The following is a 14,298-nucleotide window of genomic DNA, read 5'->3' as shown; positions in this document are numbered from 1 at the left end:
ATATGATTATTTTAATATAAAAAAGGATATAGTTGATGATTAACTAAGTCGTTCAGTTTTTTAGGTGAAGACAGTTTTATTTATGTATGATTAACATAAATAACGTTATAACATAATATTTTTGTATTTGAACTGCATGTAAAATGTCCATCCATTTGGATTATACAACTTTACCTATTAATAAAGAAATTAACGAATGAAACAGGTCGATGTTTCTGTACTAATAAACTAAAAAATGTGTTTTAAATACAAAATACAAAAACTTATACATTTATTATCAATAAATCTAATTAGGTAAAATTTTAACCATCTGAATAATGCTTATATAATGCTAACCATATTTTAACCATGTTTATACTTTTAACTAAATAAATGTAATTGTAATTTAAGCAATTTGAATAAATGCATTTTGAAAACAATTATTTTAATAAAATAAAAAAATGAGTTGATAAACCTAAATCTTTTTTTTTTTTTTTTTTTTTTTTAGGCGCAGACTGTTTAATTTAATATATGATTAAATATGCTTTATATTAAATGTATTAGTTTATGTTAAAACAGCATAATCCAAATGAACAGAAATTTTACATGCAATTCAAATATATAATTTAGGCCTACATATTTTTTTGAGCGCACAGAAACAAAACTATTTATAGTTGACCGGTTTACATATCACCCACACCCACCCTCTTTCTCTCCTTCTGTCTAAATGGGCGGTTCTTGGCCAGAACGAGCTTTAATGGTAGGACTTTCTGCTGTTTTGTCAAAGATCTGAATGACATCAAGACACTGGGTATCATTACTTGATGACCCATCAGTCAAAAATGTGAGAGCTGACTAATATTTGTGCGTACAGCCCGCAGGAAAGTCTGTGGTTAACTACACCACACATTTTAAAATATTTAGCATTGCTACTGGTTTCACATCTGTTATCAGTGATCCATCAAGCACATGCAAACTACAGCAACTAGGTTAAAGTCTATGCCTTGACTAGCCAATCAGCTTCAGGTTCTGAGATAACGCCATAAACAACTGCTGGTCATGAACTCAGTCAGCACTGAGTCTATTTATGGTCTTAATAAACATCACTAATAAATGTATTAAGCATGATTCATCAGTAAATGATTTTACTGTAGAAAAAAAAGGTTCATAACCTTTAATCAACATATAACAACTTAATGTATCCTGGGCATTCTAACATTCTAAAATGTTTCACCCGAATAAAATCCTGATATTATTTCCTGCTGAACATTCCGAAATGTGTCACTTAATGGAAGTCAGATGAAAGTGGATTCATGTTCTTTATATCTACACAAAACTAAGTGCCACTGGAAACAAATGCTCCACAACTAAAGTCTTCCCACTCTTCAAAATACTGCTGATCAAATCATGGCTCCTCCAAAAAACAAAGCAGCCCACTCGATAAAAACTTCAGTCTCAGCACTGAAGGCCAAACCCACAGTACTTCACTAACATATGGGAGAATCCAAACACTTCATCCTGTATGTTAATTAAAAATAATCATCCTTCACATTTGGCCCCTCACTGATCCTCGGAATAAGCGACACAGGATGTTTTATTCTCAGTCTCTGAGTTTGCTTGCACACACATTTTTACAATCTGAGTAAGATGTTTTATTCTTCACAACTGGAATCTCCCTTCCTGCTTACTTCCTCTCAGGAAGTTAAACAGTGGGAGAAAAGCACAGAGAAGGAGCGTTACACAGAGAATGAACTGAAAAGTGCATTTTGGAGATGATAAATAAAACCAACCGGTTTATGTGCAGCAATACTTAACAGATTAAAACATTCACATGTGAAATTTACCCATCATGCTTTCAACGGCTTACCTGTGCGGTGCTGGCCGGGGCCGGCATTTGACTGTCAAAGAACGAGAGATCGAGGGGGGCTGCATTTCCTCTAGAGGTAAAAGGTTGAGCCTGGTTAACCTAAGAACATGAAGAGACGAATTTACAAGGGTCAGTCCTTGTCAAATTAGAAAGAATTAAATAAGTGTGTTGGTACACTAACTCAGTTTTGTTCATACTTCCTGTTCTGTTCTGTAGAAGTTCTGTAAAACATTTTAGAATTTATAGTATATAATAATAGTTTTTAGTATAATATAATACAATGTTTCACTTCTTAAACTATCATCTTTACTATAAAAAAATATATATATACAACCACTAGTAAGATTTTTTATATTTTTTAAAAAAAGGTTCTTATGCTAATCAAGGCTGTTTATTTGATAAAAAAAAATACAGAAAAAAAAGGAATATTGTGAAATATTATTACGATGTAAAATAACAATTTTCTATATGTATTCCTGTGATCAAAGCTGAATTTCAGCATCATTACTGATTACTTTTACAGTATTCAGTGTCACATGATCATTCAGAAATCATTCTAACATTCAGATTTTTTCTTTTTTTTGCCAGGATTCTTTGTTGAATAAAAAGTTAAAAAGAACAGCATTTATTTAAGATATACATTTTTATTAGATTAGATTTTTATGCTTTCTTTTTTAAAGAAATTAACACTTTTATTCAGCAAAGATATGTTAAATTGATAAAAATGATAGCGAAGACTTGAAAAGATTTGTATATTAAATAAATGCTTTACTTTTTAACTTTTGTATTTATCAATGAATCCTGAAAAAAAGTATTTGGCAGCACAATTGTCGCCAACATAGATAATTCTAATAATAAATCAGCATATTAGAATGATTTTAGAAGGATCATGTGACACTTAAGACTGGAGTAATGGCTGATGAAATTCAGCTTTGCATCACAGGAATAAATTATATTTTAAAGTATATTAAAATAGAATCTACCATTTTATATTGTAATAACATTTTGCAATATTACTGTTTTTTTTTCTGTATTTTTGATCAAATAAATGCAGCCTTGATTAGCATAAGAGAATTCTTACCAGTCTTAATGAATTCAAACTTTTAAACGGTAGTGTACATATATATATATATATATATATATATATATATATATATATACACACACACATATAAATATACATAAATCATCCGGAAAGCAATGTTTCGGATTTGAGATCTCATGCATTGTGACTACTTGTATCATACAAATTGGTAGATGCACAGACAAACTTGTTAAAGTCCAAACAGTTGAAAGTCTCCCCAGGATACAATATTTTTTTTAGAAATAAAGCTGCTAGTTGAAGAAAAGTGACATTTCGAGACACATTTGGTGCTGAGGCTGAGGATTAAATATATCCATAAAAAGACCATGGATTGCACTAAATGCTACTAGATGCATTTTGATCTTTCAAACTTAAGCCTTGATTGACTTTCTGTCAACTCAAAGTCTCTATCATGAGCAAAATGTGAGATAAACATTTTAGTTCAGTATGGTGCAGTATTTTGCTCATTTTGAGGCTCTCGTTTGACACTTCCTAGGAAAATTGTGCCCCCAGATGACTTTATATGAAAGTTTGGACTGCCTTTTTGTTTATTTTACCTATTTTCATTCATAAAAGTATAAGAAATGGCTTTTCAACCCATTTTTGCTTTAGCTGAAACAGCTTGTGAACAGAATTTGGATTAGGAGAAGTGTGAACATGTGGTCATTCGTTTGGCTCTGAGAACAGAGAAATGAAGGAAGCACGTGTGTTTGTACGATAGCGCAGCTGTGAGTTGAGGTCAGGAGGGAAATTGAAATGTATGTCTGCAGCCAGCAGCAGGCGGAATCACTCCACAGCCTATTTATACAGAGAGTAAACTGTTTACCAGGTCTCCATGCTCATGACAGCCTCAGGATGGCTTTATAATGTGATTATGCTCAGCTACACAGTGTGATGTACTTTCACACAAAGATACTGCTGCACCCTTATTGATAAACAACTGGACATTCAGATTTCAAATTGTTTTTTGGCTCAATTTTGTATTTTCAAAAAGCAAGGGACATCCTATATTTAAGTAAATAAAGCACATTCATTTAGCCTTACAAGCTAAGCCTTGAAACGAACACTAAACTAACACACTTCAAATCTGGCTGGACGCAGGAAAAGAAAACACTTCCTGTTGATCAAAGAGGTCACATTCCAGCAGCGATAGTTTCTATGTCCTTTGGTTTCCAAACACTGCCAGGTGTGTATTACAGCACAAGAGAGACAATCACAATAAAACTGCATGGCATACTTTATCATACATAGCGAAAAACGCCCAGGTTCTCAAGCGGCTAATGTTTTGAAATATTAGTTGATAAACAGATGCACATTTTCTGTTTTAAAATATTTGAGTGAATTTTAAATATCTGTTGTGTAAAATAAATGTCCTTTAATATTGTTATAAATAAATAAAAAATGCCACTATTGTCATTTTATATTTTGAAAGAAGTCTCTTATGCTCACAAAAGCTGTATTTATTTGATCAAAAATACAGAAAAAAAGCAATATTGTGAAATATTATTATAATTTTAGAGAACCGTTTTCTATGTTGAAATATTTTAAAGTGTAATTTATTCCTGTAATGCAAAACTGAATTTTCAGCACCATTACTCCAGTCACATGATCCTTCAGAAATCATTCTAATATGCAGATTTTCTGTTCAAGAGGGATTTTTTTATTAATAAAAATGTTGAAAACAGTTACACTGTTTTAATATTTTGGTGGAAAGCGTGATACATACTTTATTTGAAACAGAAGTTATATTATAAAATACTTTTCTGTCACTTTTGATCCATTTAATGCTAAATAAAAGTATACATTTCTTCAAAAGTAGAGTACATATAGTATATTTGACCCTGGAACACAAAACCATAAGTAGCACGGGTATATTTGTAGCAATGGTCAACAATGCATTGTATGTTTTCTTTTATGCCAAAAATCATTAGGATATTAAGTAAAGATCATGTTACATGAAGATATTTTATATTTACTACTGTAGATATATCCAATTTTTAATTTTTGATTAGTAATATGCATTGCTAAGAACTTCATTTGAACAACTTTAAAGATGATATTCTCAATATTTTGATTTTTTTGCACCCTCAGATTCCAGACTTTCAAACAGTTGCATCTCGACCAAATATTGTCCTATCCTAACAAACCATACATCTGATTTATTCAGCTTTCAGTTGATGTATGAATCTCAATTTCACAAAAATTATACTTATGACTGATTTTGTGGTCCAAGGTCACGTACTGCCTTTTTAAAAGCCGTTTTTGTTAAGCACTGCATACCTCTATATAGTCCTCTGGTACCAATCCGACTTCTCCTCTAGAGTTCTTTGCCTCGATCCATCCTCCACCAATGTTCTGGGAACATAAGAAAATAGATAAATTTACAGAGAAGCTTTTGATCCATCCATACACATGCAACAACCCGGAGCAGGCACGGAGAGCCGGGTGTTATGAAACTTTATGAAAGTAAAATAAACTCACTTGATTTGTTATTGTGATTGTCTCACCCTCGCGAACCGACAGCTCATTATTTCCAGGCTCTGCCGTGAAATCATATAAAACCTGTGCCTGTGTAGAGCCAGACCACGTGTCAGTAAAACATGCATATACAGACAGCAAATGTGTTAAGTATTCATTAATTATTAATAGAACAGCACCAGCTAGACTTGTTTGTCAGGAGTTTTAGACACCACTAAATGCACATGACCTCAGCATAACCTGTTTAACATTTAACTAACAGTTTCTGTGATTCTTTTTACATGTATTATATATATTACATTTTAGCACAAAATCATATTAAAACATTGAAAAAAATGAAGCTTATTTGACTGCTGCAATTTTTGCATTTTAACCAAAACTCAATTCTGAAAGGCCCAAAAAAACAAACGAACATTCTCATTACTGTAAATAAATATATAAATAAATAAATAAATTAATTAATTACATTAAAGCAGAATTCTAAGGTATAAGTGAGCATACATCATACTAGTATCTTCTGAATTTTATTAATGCTGAGTTTCATTTAACAACAACAAAAAACAAAAACAAAAAAAACAGCAATAAGAATTTGAGGGTGAAAGATTCTTGGTCACTTTATTAATTGATTTTTTAATGCAAAATTTTATTTCCTATTTATTTTCTATCCTTTTCTTTGGGGTGAATTATAATCTAAACATTGTCACGAGATTCATCCATAAAGTATTGAAGAAATAAAAAGAAAAACATTAAGTCAAAACAGAATTAAACAGAGCACATTTTTGTGATAAAAAGCATACAAATAGTCACAAAGCATAATCAATTCCACAGTAAATTGAGAGAAAAAAAAAACACTTCCCACAAAGCTCCCGTTATTCCAACACACATAGAGCCAACACAGAAACACACACATCCTGAAGCTATCGAAACAGCAAACAGTGAGGTCTGTATGAACAGTGAGACAGGCTCTCTCTATGTGGGAACTCACAAGCCACGACTCCTTGATGCTCAGACATAGAGAGTCTGTGTGTGAGAGAACTCACGTCTGATTTAAATGAAATACAGCACTTTAAAAACAGCAATGGATACATCACAAACTGATGTCATAAATGTGCGTAAGCATTTACACAAGTCTTCCAGAGAAATGTACGAAGTGATGATGAAATAGAAATCATGATATGCAAGGTGAAAGGAGGATATAAGATGAGGAACAGGGATCAAATTACAGAAATTCATAACGGCAGAATTGATGAATCAGCCTTGCAAGCAGGAGCGAGCTTATAAAACCCTCCATCATTAGAAAGACCCTCAAATAGACAGTCGAGGGAGAAGAACTAAATTAAGGACTAAAGCAGGGAGACCATATTAAAAATGAAAGTAATAATAAAGCTAAATTAAAACTGAAAGCAAATCTAAATCAAGTCAAGTCACCTTTATTTGTATAGTGCTTTTTACATGACAGATTGTGTCAAAGCAGCTTTACAGTGATACACAGGAAAAATAGTCCAGATTCTAGTTCAGACAAAAGTGTCAATCTCAGATCAAGTTTAGTGTTGGTTCACTTCAAATCAATAACAGTATGAATTTCACTGAACTTTGAAGTAAGCTCAGTAAGTTTACAAAACGCAGCTTTAGTCAGTTCAGATTCAGTTCAGTTCTAAAAAAAAAACAAAAAAAAAACAGGTAATTTTAAATTTTACAGATAATTATTTTTATTATTTTTTAAAACAGAATGTCCCTTTTTTCTATTAAAAAAAACATTTATAGTATTTTTACAGATACAAAATGTTACATTTTGTTTCAGATCTGTCCTGTTTATTATAAAGAAACGAATGTAAAATGTTGTCTTTATGCACAGGAGAGTTAAAGTTAGTTTGTTTACTTCACAGTATTTATACACTTCTCTTTTGGGGCATCAAAAGTACAAGAACTCTCCAGGAATCTGATCTGATTAAGCAATATCTGAGTAGTGTATATATGCATGTATATGCACGTACGTGGCTATATGTGACCCTGGGTAGCATGGGCATATTGTAGCAATAGCCAACATTTTAAGGGTCAAAATTATTAACTTTTCTTTTATGCCAAAAATCATTAGGATATTAAGTAAATATCATGTTCCATGAATATATTTTGTAAATTTCCTACCGTGAATATATCAAAACTTTGATTAGTAACATGCATTGCTAAGAACTTAATTTGGACAACTTTAAAGATGATTTTATCAATATTTAGATTTTTTTGCACCCTCAGATTCCCGATTTTCAAATAGTCGGCCAAATATTGTCCTATCTTAACAAACCATAGTCCTACATCCATGGAAAGCTTATTTATTCAGGTTTCGGATGACGTACAAATCTCAATTTCAAAAAATGTACCCTTATGACTGGTTTCGTGGTCCAGGGTCACACATATGGCAGACTCTCATTAAAGGGTCCCATAAGACTTAATATGTGACCCTGGACCACAAAACCAGTCTTAAGTCGCTGGGGTATTTGTAGCAATAGCCAAAAATACATTGTATGGGTCAAAATGATAGATTTTTCTTTTATGCCAAAAATCATTAGGAAATTAAGTAAAGATCATGTTCCATGAAGATATTTTGTAAATTTCCTACTGTAAATATATCAAAACTTAATTTTTGATTAGTAATACGCATTGCAAAGAACTTAATTTGGAAAACTTTAAAGACCATTTTCTCAATATTTTGATTTTTTTGCACCCTCAAATTCCATATACTAAAATAGTTCTATCTCAGCCAAATATTGTCCTATCCTAACAAACCATACATCGATGGAAAGCTTATTTATTCAGCTTATTCAGATGATGTATAAAGCTCAATTTTGAAAAACTGACACTTACGACTGGTTTTGTGGTCCAGGGTCACATATTATCCCAAGGATAATTTACATTCAGAGACCTAGACTCTCACTTATGTGGGTAATTAGTTAGTGTGTTGGTTCTATGATTAACTAAGACTTGGTGAATGATTTACAGTTCAACTACATATCCCAGTATGCATTGCAGGTGACGTCATAGTCCCAGTAAAATGTCACAAGACTCTTAATGATCCATATTTTCCTACGTTCACCAAAAAGCTCTTAAACATCGTTAAAATAACAAAAAGAGCCATTTTAGACCTATTTCGCAGTGTTTAACAGGTCAGTTATGATGTCTGGGACGGTTATAAACACTTAAGAGCAAGTATATCGGCGTGTGTTTGGAAATGCTTTGCCCAGTGTGATCTCAGTGCAAAGAAATTACAAACAGGTCAGTCACAAACTTTAAGCAAAAGGAAGTCAAACAAGTTCTTACCTTCGTCTCCATTATACACACATTAACCAGTCATTACAGAAACCTGCAGTTTAATGGCGATAAACTCTCTCTTCTTCATCCAGACATTTTCCTTCTGCCAAAAACGATTCTTTTCAAACTAGTTTATTTACATCATCAAATACACTTTATCCTCTTGTTAGAACCCAACAGACTCAAATGCTGTGGGTCACAAATGTGTGTAAATCCAAACTCGTCGTTTCCAGCAGTCATGAGCTGTTCAACTTCACTGCAGTTGAGTGTGTTACACATAAGAGACACAACCGGAAACAAACTCACTGATCGAGTGGCCTCAGGAAAAAAAAAAAAAAAAAAAAAACTCACACAGCTGCTGTATGCGTGAGTTGGACTACAAAAATATACATTATTAAGAAATAATAAAACACATGATTTTTATGTAGCGTATATAATACATAAACACATGACGAATATTTAATATTATTATCGTATAGTATATAGTACTGAGTATTATACTCTATTTACACATATATTTTGTATGTTAGACTGCAGAGAAGGACTTTTAGGATCACACTGTAGACTTCTAATAAGAAAAAGTTAACACACGCAGTGTCCTAATGTAAAATAAAGTAGGAATAAATACAAAAAAGTCTTAGTCTTGTTTTAAGTAGATGTTTAAACGGTTGTGCCCACAGAGGTTTTCAGTTATAACTGTGTCAGCTTTTTTTTTTTTTTTAACTTTTGTCAAGTTCAACTTGAGAGGGCGGGCTACAACGACAGATGTGTGAGTTTAGAGCGGCCTCTAGTGGAAATGTAAAGTATTAAATATATATATATTTTTAAATGTGCGTGCCTTAGTGACCCAGGAGAATAATATGGGGTAAAATATGAAAAAGAAGTAAGAAAAATATATATGTTTGTTTTTATTTTATTTTACATGTATTTTTCTTTAAATCTTTAAATGTGTGCTGCTTGAATTTATTATTATTTGTTTGTTATTTATACAGGTTTTTAAAAATAAAAATAAAAATCTTTTTAAATGTGCGTGGCTTAATGACCCAGGAGAATACTATGGGGTAAAATTATTTATTTTATTTATTTAGCTTTCTTTTACATTTCTATATTTTTATTCAGGTAAAAACTATTGCTTTGGTTGTTTGTTTTTTACATGTATTTTTTTTTTCTTAAATGTGTGCTGCTTGAATTTATTATTATTTGTTTGTTATTTATACAGGTTTTTAAAAATAAAAATAAAAATCTTTTTAAATGTGCGTGGCTTAATGACCCAGGAGAATACTATGGGGTAAAATTATTTATTTTATTTATTTAGCTTTCTTTTACATTTCTATATTTTTATTCAGGTAAAAACTATTGCCCGGACCAACGCAAATCTAGATCTGTTAAGTTTTGTGGCATTTAAAAATACATCCTCGAAGTAGCTGAAAAAAGGAGTGCTTAAAACTCAATAAATTACTTTAAATGTAATTTAATTTTTGTTATAATTTGCTTCTATATTTCGGTGTTTGTTAGTTTTTTTTTTGTTTTTTTTGTTTTTTTTTTTGGTTGTTTGTTTTTTACGGGTATTTTTCTTTCTTTAAATGTGTGCTGCTTGAATTTATTATTATTTGTTTGTTATTTATACAGGTTTTTAAAAATAAAAATAAAAATCTTTTTAAATGTGCGTGGCTTAATGACCCAGGAGAATAATATGGGGTAAAATGATTTATTTTATTTATTTAGCTTTCTTTTACATTTCTATATTTTTATTCAGGTAAAAACTATTGCCTGGACCAACACAAATCTAGATCTGTTAAGTTTTGTGGCATTTAAAAATACATCCTCGAAGCAGCTGAAAAAAGAAGTGCTTAAAACTCAATAAATTACTTTAAATGTAATTTAATTTTTGTTATAATTTGTTTCTATATTTCGGTGTTTTTTTTTGGTTTGTTTTTATTTTACATGTATTTTTCTTTCTTTAAATGTGTGCTCCTTGAATTTATTATTATTTGTTTGTTATTTATACAGGTTTTTAAAAATAAAAATAAAAATCTTTTTAAATGTGCGTGGCTTAATGACCCAGGAGAATAATATGGGGTAAAATGATTTATTTTATTTATTTAGCTTTCTTTTACATTTCTATATTTTTATTCAGGTAAAAACTATTGCCCGGACCAACACAAATCTAGATCTGTTAAGTTTTGTGGCATTTAAAAATACATCCTCGAAGTAGCTGAAAAAAGGAGTGCTTAAAACTCAATAAATTACTTTAAATGTAATTTAATTTTTGTTATAATTTGCTTCTATATTTCGGCGTTTTTTTTTTATTATTGTTTTTATTTTACATGTATTTTTCTTTCTTTAAATGTGTGCTGCTTGAATTTATTGTTATTTGTTTGTTATTTATACAGGTTTTAAAAAATAAAAAGAAAACATTTGCTCACACCTGCAGAAGCAGCGCCAGCAGCGTTGTCACGTGGTACTTTTCTCAACGAAGGACCAATCACAGCCGATTGTGATTATTAGATTTTGTTTATCGCAGTTTTTTTAGGCGGGTTTTGTTTTTAAAAACCTGGCAACCCTGGCTGTAATTTTAATTGGAATTTTAGGTGCCTATCATTTTTTATACATTTAGTTCAGACATATCCAGTAAGATGAAAAGTCTTAAGATTTAAATGGCTATATGAGCCCACAATGCTTGTAAAATATATATAATTGCGTCGCCCTGTATTGCTAGTGAAAACCATATATCTTTATTAATAATTAGGCCTATTACATGGCTCTGTGGAATACTCGATTCTGATTGGTCAGCCACCACATTCCAAGGTATGTTATTCCCTGATAACAACTATTACAGGGAGGCTCATCCGGGTAACTGCCTGCAGTCGGCGCTGTTCACTTTTTTTTTTTAACCTTTGCGTTTGGTTGGCCAATAAAATATTAAAACGACAGTTTTGTACACTGTAATGGATTATAAGAACTAATAACTGGTAAGATTTTCGCCTTAAATCAATATCTTTTATTGCCATAATTATTTATAAGGTGAAATGTTGTGTAAATAGTGGTATGACTGCACATACATCTTATACAATAACCCCGTCGGGTTTTATTCTGCGATAACTGAATATACATTACCTTTTTTTGCTTTTCTTTTCCTTTCTTTCTTTTTTTTTTCCTTTTCCTTTTCCTTTCTTTTCTTTTCTTTCTTTTTTTTTTTTAAGGACATTACCCTTACATATTGCCCTTTAGTCTTGTTGATAAGCCTGTCCGCTTTATTCTGCGATAACAACAGGCTGGATGTGGGTGAAGTGTCCTGTTTAACTTTATCTTTTTGTTTTTTACAAAAAATAATGACTATCATGCTTTTGATGCTTCATGCTACCATGTTACAGAAGACACACACTAAAATGTAATTCAGTGTAACAATATTTATATACCAAAAAATCTTGTTAGGAATATTTATGAATAGGAATTAGGAATATGATCACATATTATTTTTTATATGTTATGTCAGAATAAGAAGCTATATGTTTTTACATAAATACTGTATATCAATTTGCCAAAAAAGAGGTAATATTGTAATTGTTCTCATTACTTAAATGTTTTTAGTATTAATCTGTTATAGTTATTGTTTTTGGTGTGAGCAGCTACTGGGTCCACACTTGCTGTATTAGCTTTTTGGCTTTTTCCATAAAACAAATAAATAAACACGAATTAAACAATATCAAAATGCATTCAAATATTAATATTTATTAAGTTTAACACATATTTGTCAGTGCTAAACATTCCTCATTTATCTGTAATATCAATAAGATGCTAAAATTGGTATATATACAAATGATGATACTGTCAGTCAGTGTAATTGTTGACACTCTGGTGTAACAGAGAATATGCATTATCCTCAATGACGAAACTTTTACTACAGCTAATGTTGCAGGCAACTAAATGGCCACCTGGCCAAACCGTAAACTTGACCAGTAAAGCTAATCACAATTATTCACAACATCTACTTTTTTTTTTTTTTTAAATCTAATATAAGTTTTTTTGGCATTTCACTTAATGACGTGTGTTTTTGTAACCTACCTACGTTACCACCCTATGAAAAGGTGAAATTACCTGTCTTCCAGGTGCCATTTAATGATGTCACAGAATGCTGAATATCAGGTTTTTTTTTTAATATGATTTCAGAATTACTTTTTGTTCCTGTTACACTGAATGACCTCTGATAAACTGCATTTTCATGACAAAAGTTCTTTGGTTATAACACAGCCAATACTTACTTGAAAATGTCAAGATAACGAATACATTTTTTAACTTAGGATATTATATGTTTATCTACAGATGTAATGGTAAAACCAAAGTCCGGACCATTATGCTGAATGACAGTTTTACACTTTGGAACATTATTTCCCCCATATTTTGACATTTCATTGTCAGAAAAGTCATATAAAATATAAAAGTAGACAATTTACTTGCATTCTAATGTATTTAAAATGACTTTTGTAAATGTAATTTAATGCGGACACCAAAATGATCCCTTGCATAAACGATAGATATATGCATATAAAGCCATCTAGTGGAAAACAGAGGTATTTCTTGTGCACTTTATGACCAATGACTCACAGGCACGCGATTAAAAGTCATCAGCAAACCAAGAAGATCCGAAGATATGAGGATAATTGAAAGGGCAAAATGTAATTATTTACTTTAGCTAATGTAACATTGTTAACTAATCCTAAGTAAAAATAATATGTGTTATATATATTGATTTTCATTTACAGTGCAATTGTTTTACAATATATGGCTATTACTGTCATAAGAATAATAATAATATAAAATTGTTACTATTGTTATTCTATTCTAATTTGTTTGGCTTCCTAAAACACCAGTGTGCATGTAATTTAGACTGAGATAGTATATCACAAATAAAAAGACGGTTGAGTCCCCTTTAAAGTTCAGGTATGATTCAAGTCAATTCACTGATTTTTTTCTAACTTAAGCTTTCTTAGTTAAGAACATGGGTTGAAGCTCTTAATTTTGTAGCTCTTAAACTCTCAATTATTGATTTTTCTTTTATGCCAAAAATCGTTAGGATATTAAGTAAAAATCATGTTTCATGATGATACTTTGTAAATTTTCAAACCGTAAATATACCAAAACGTAATTTTTAATTAGTAATATGCATTGTTAAGAACTTCATTTGGACAACTTTAATGGTGATTTACTCAATATTTGCATATTCAGATTCCGGATTTTCAAATAGTTGTATCTCTGCCAAATATTGTCCTATCCTAACAAACCATACATCAATGAAAAGCTTATTTGTATAAATCTCAGATGTATAAATCTTAAGTTTAAAAAGACTAACCCTTGTTCTAGGGTCACAAATCATTATCTCCAGTCCTGACTTCTGCTCCTTTTCTTTGATATGAGGATACTGAAAGGGCAAAATATAATAATTTACTTCAACTTATGTAACATCATTAACTAATCCAAACCAAAAATAATATACCTATTAAATATTAATTTTAATTTATTTTACAGTGCAGTTGTTTTACAATATATGGCTATTACTGTCATAGGAATGACAGTAATATAAAATTGT

The 14,298-nt window shown here is 30.9% G+C and overlaps 1 protein-coding gene across 4 annotated transcripts in view; it reads right to left on the bottom strand.

Annotated features, from left to right (window-relative positions):
* Nucleotides 1–9,016, bottom strand: part of snx9b (sorting nexin 9b) — a 29,043-nt gene extending 20,027 nt beyond the window's left edge. For 2 of the 4 annotated variants that reach the window (XM_051138423.1, XM_051138426.1), the window contains exons 1-5: nt 8,721–9,016; nt 5,412–5,498; nt 5,211–5,285; nt 2,044–2,067; nt 1,847–1,945 (exon numbers count right to left, since the gene is read on the bottom strand). In XM_051138423.1, coding sequence (XP_050994380.1) covers nt 1,847–1,945; nt 2,044–2,067; nt 5,211–5,285; nt 5,412–5,498; nt 8,721–8,732 — 297 coding nt within the window. In that variant the 5' untranslated portion in view covers nt 8,733–9,016. The remainder of the gene's footprint in view (nt 1–1,846; nt 1,946–2,043; nt 2,068–5,210; nt 5,286–5,411; nt 5,499–8,720) is intronic. The other 2 variants (XM_051138424.1, XM_051138427.1) reach the window with 1 other exon arrangement.
* Between the last annotated feature and the right edge of the window lie 5,282 nt (nt 9,017–14,298).

The sequence above is a fragment of the Labeo rohita genome, chromosome 20 (assembly GCF_022985175.1).
Source record: "Labeo rohita strain BAU-BD-2019 chromosome 20, IGBB_LRoh.1.0, whole genome shotgun sequence".
NCBI classification, from domain to species: domain Eukaryota; kingdom Metazoa; phylum Chordata; class Actinopteri; order Cypriniformes; family Cyprinidae; genus Labeo; species Labeo rohita.
Note: the sequence above shows the minus strand (reverse complement) of the source record. Positions and strands in the feature narration are given on the sequence as shown.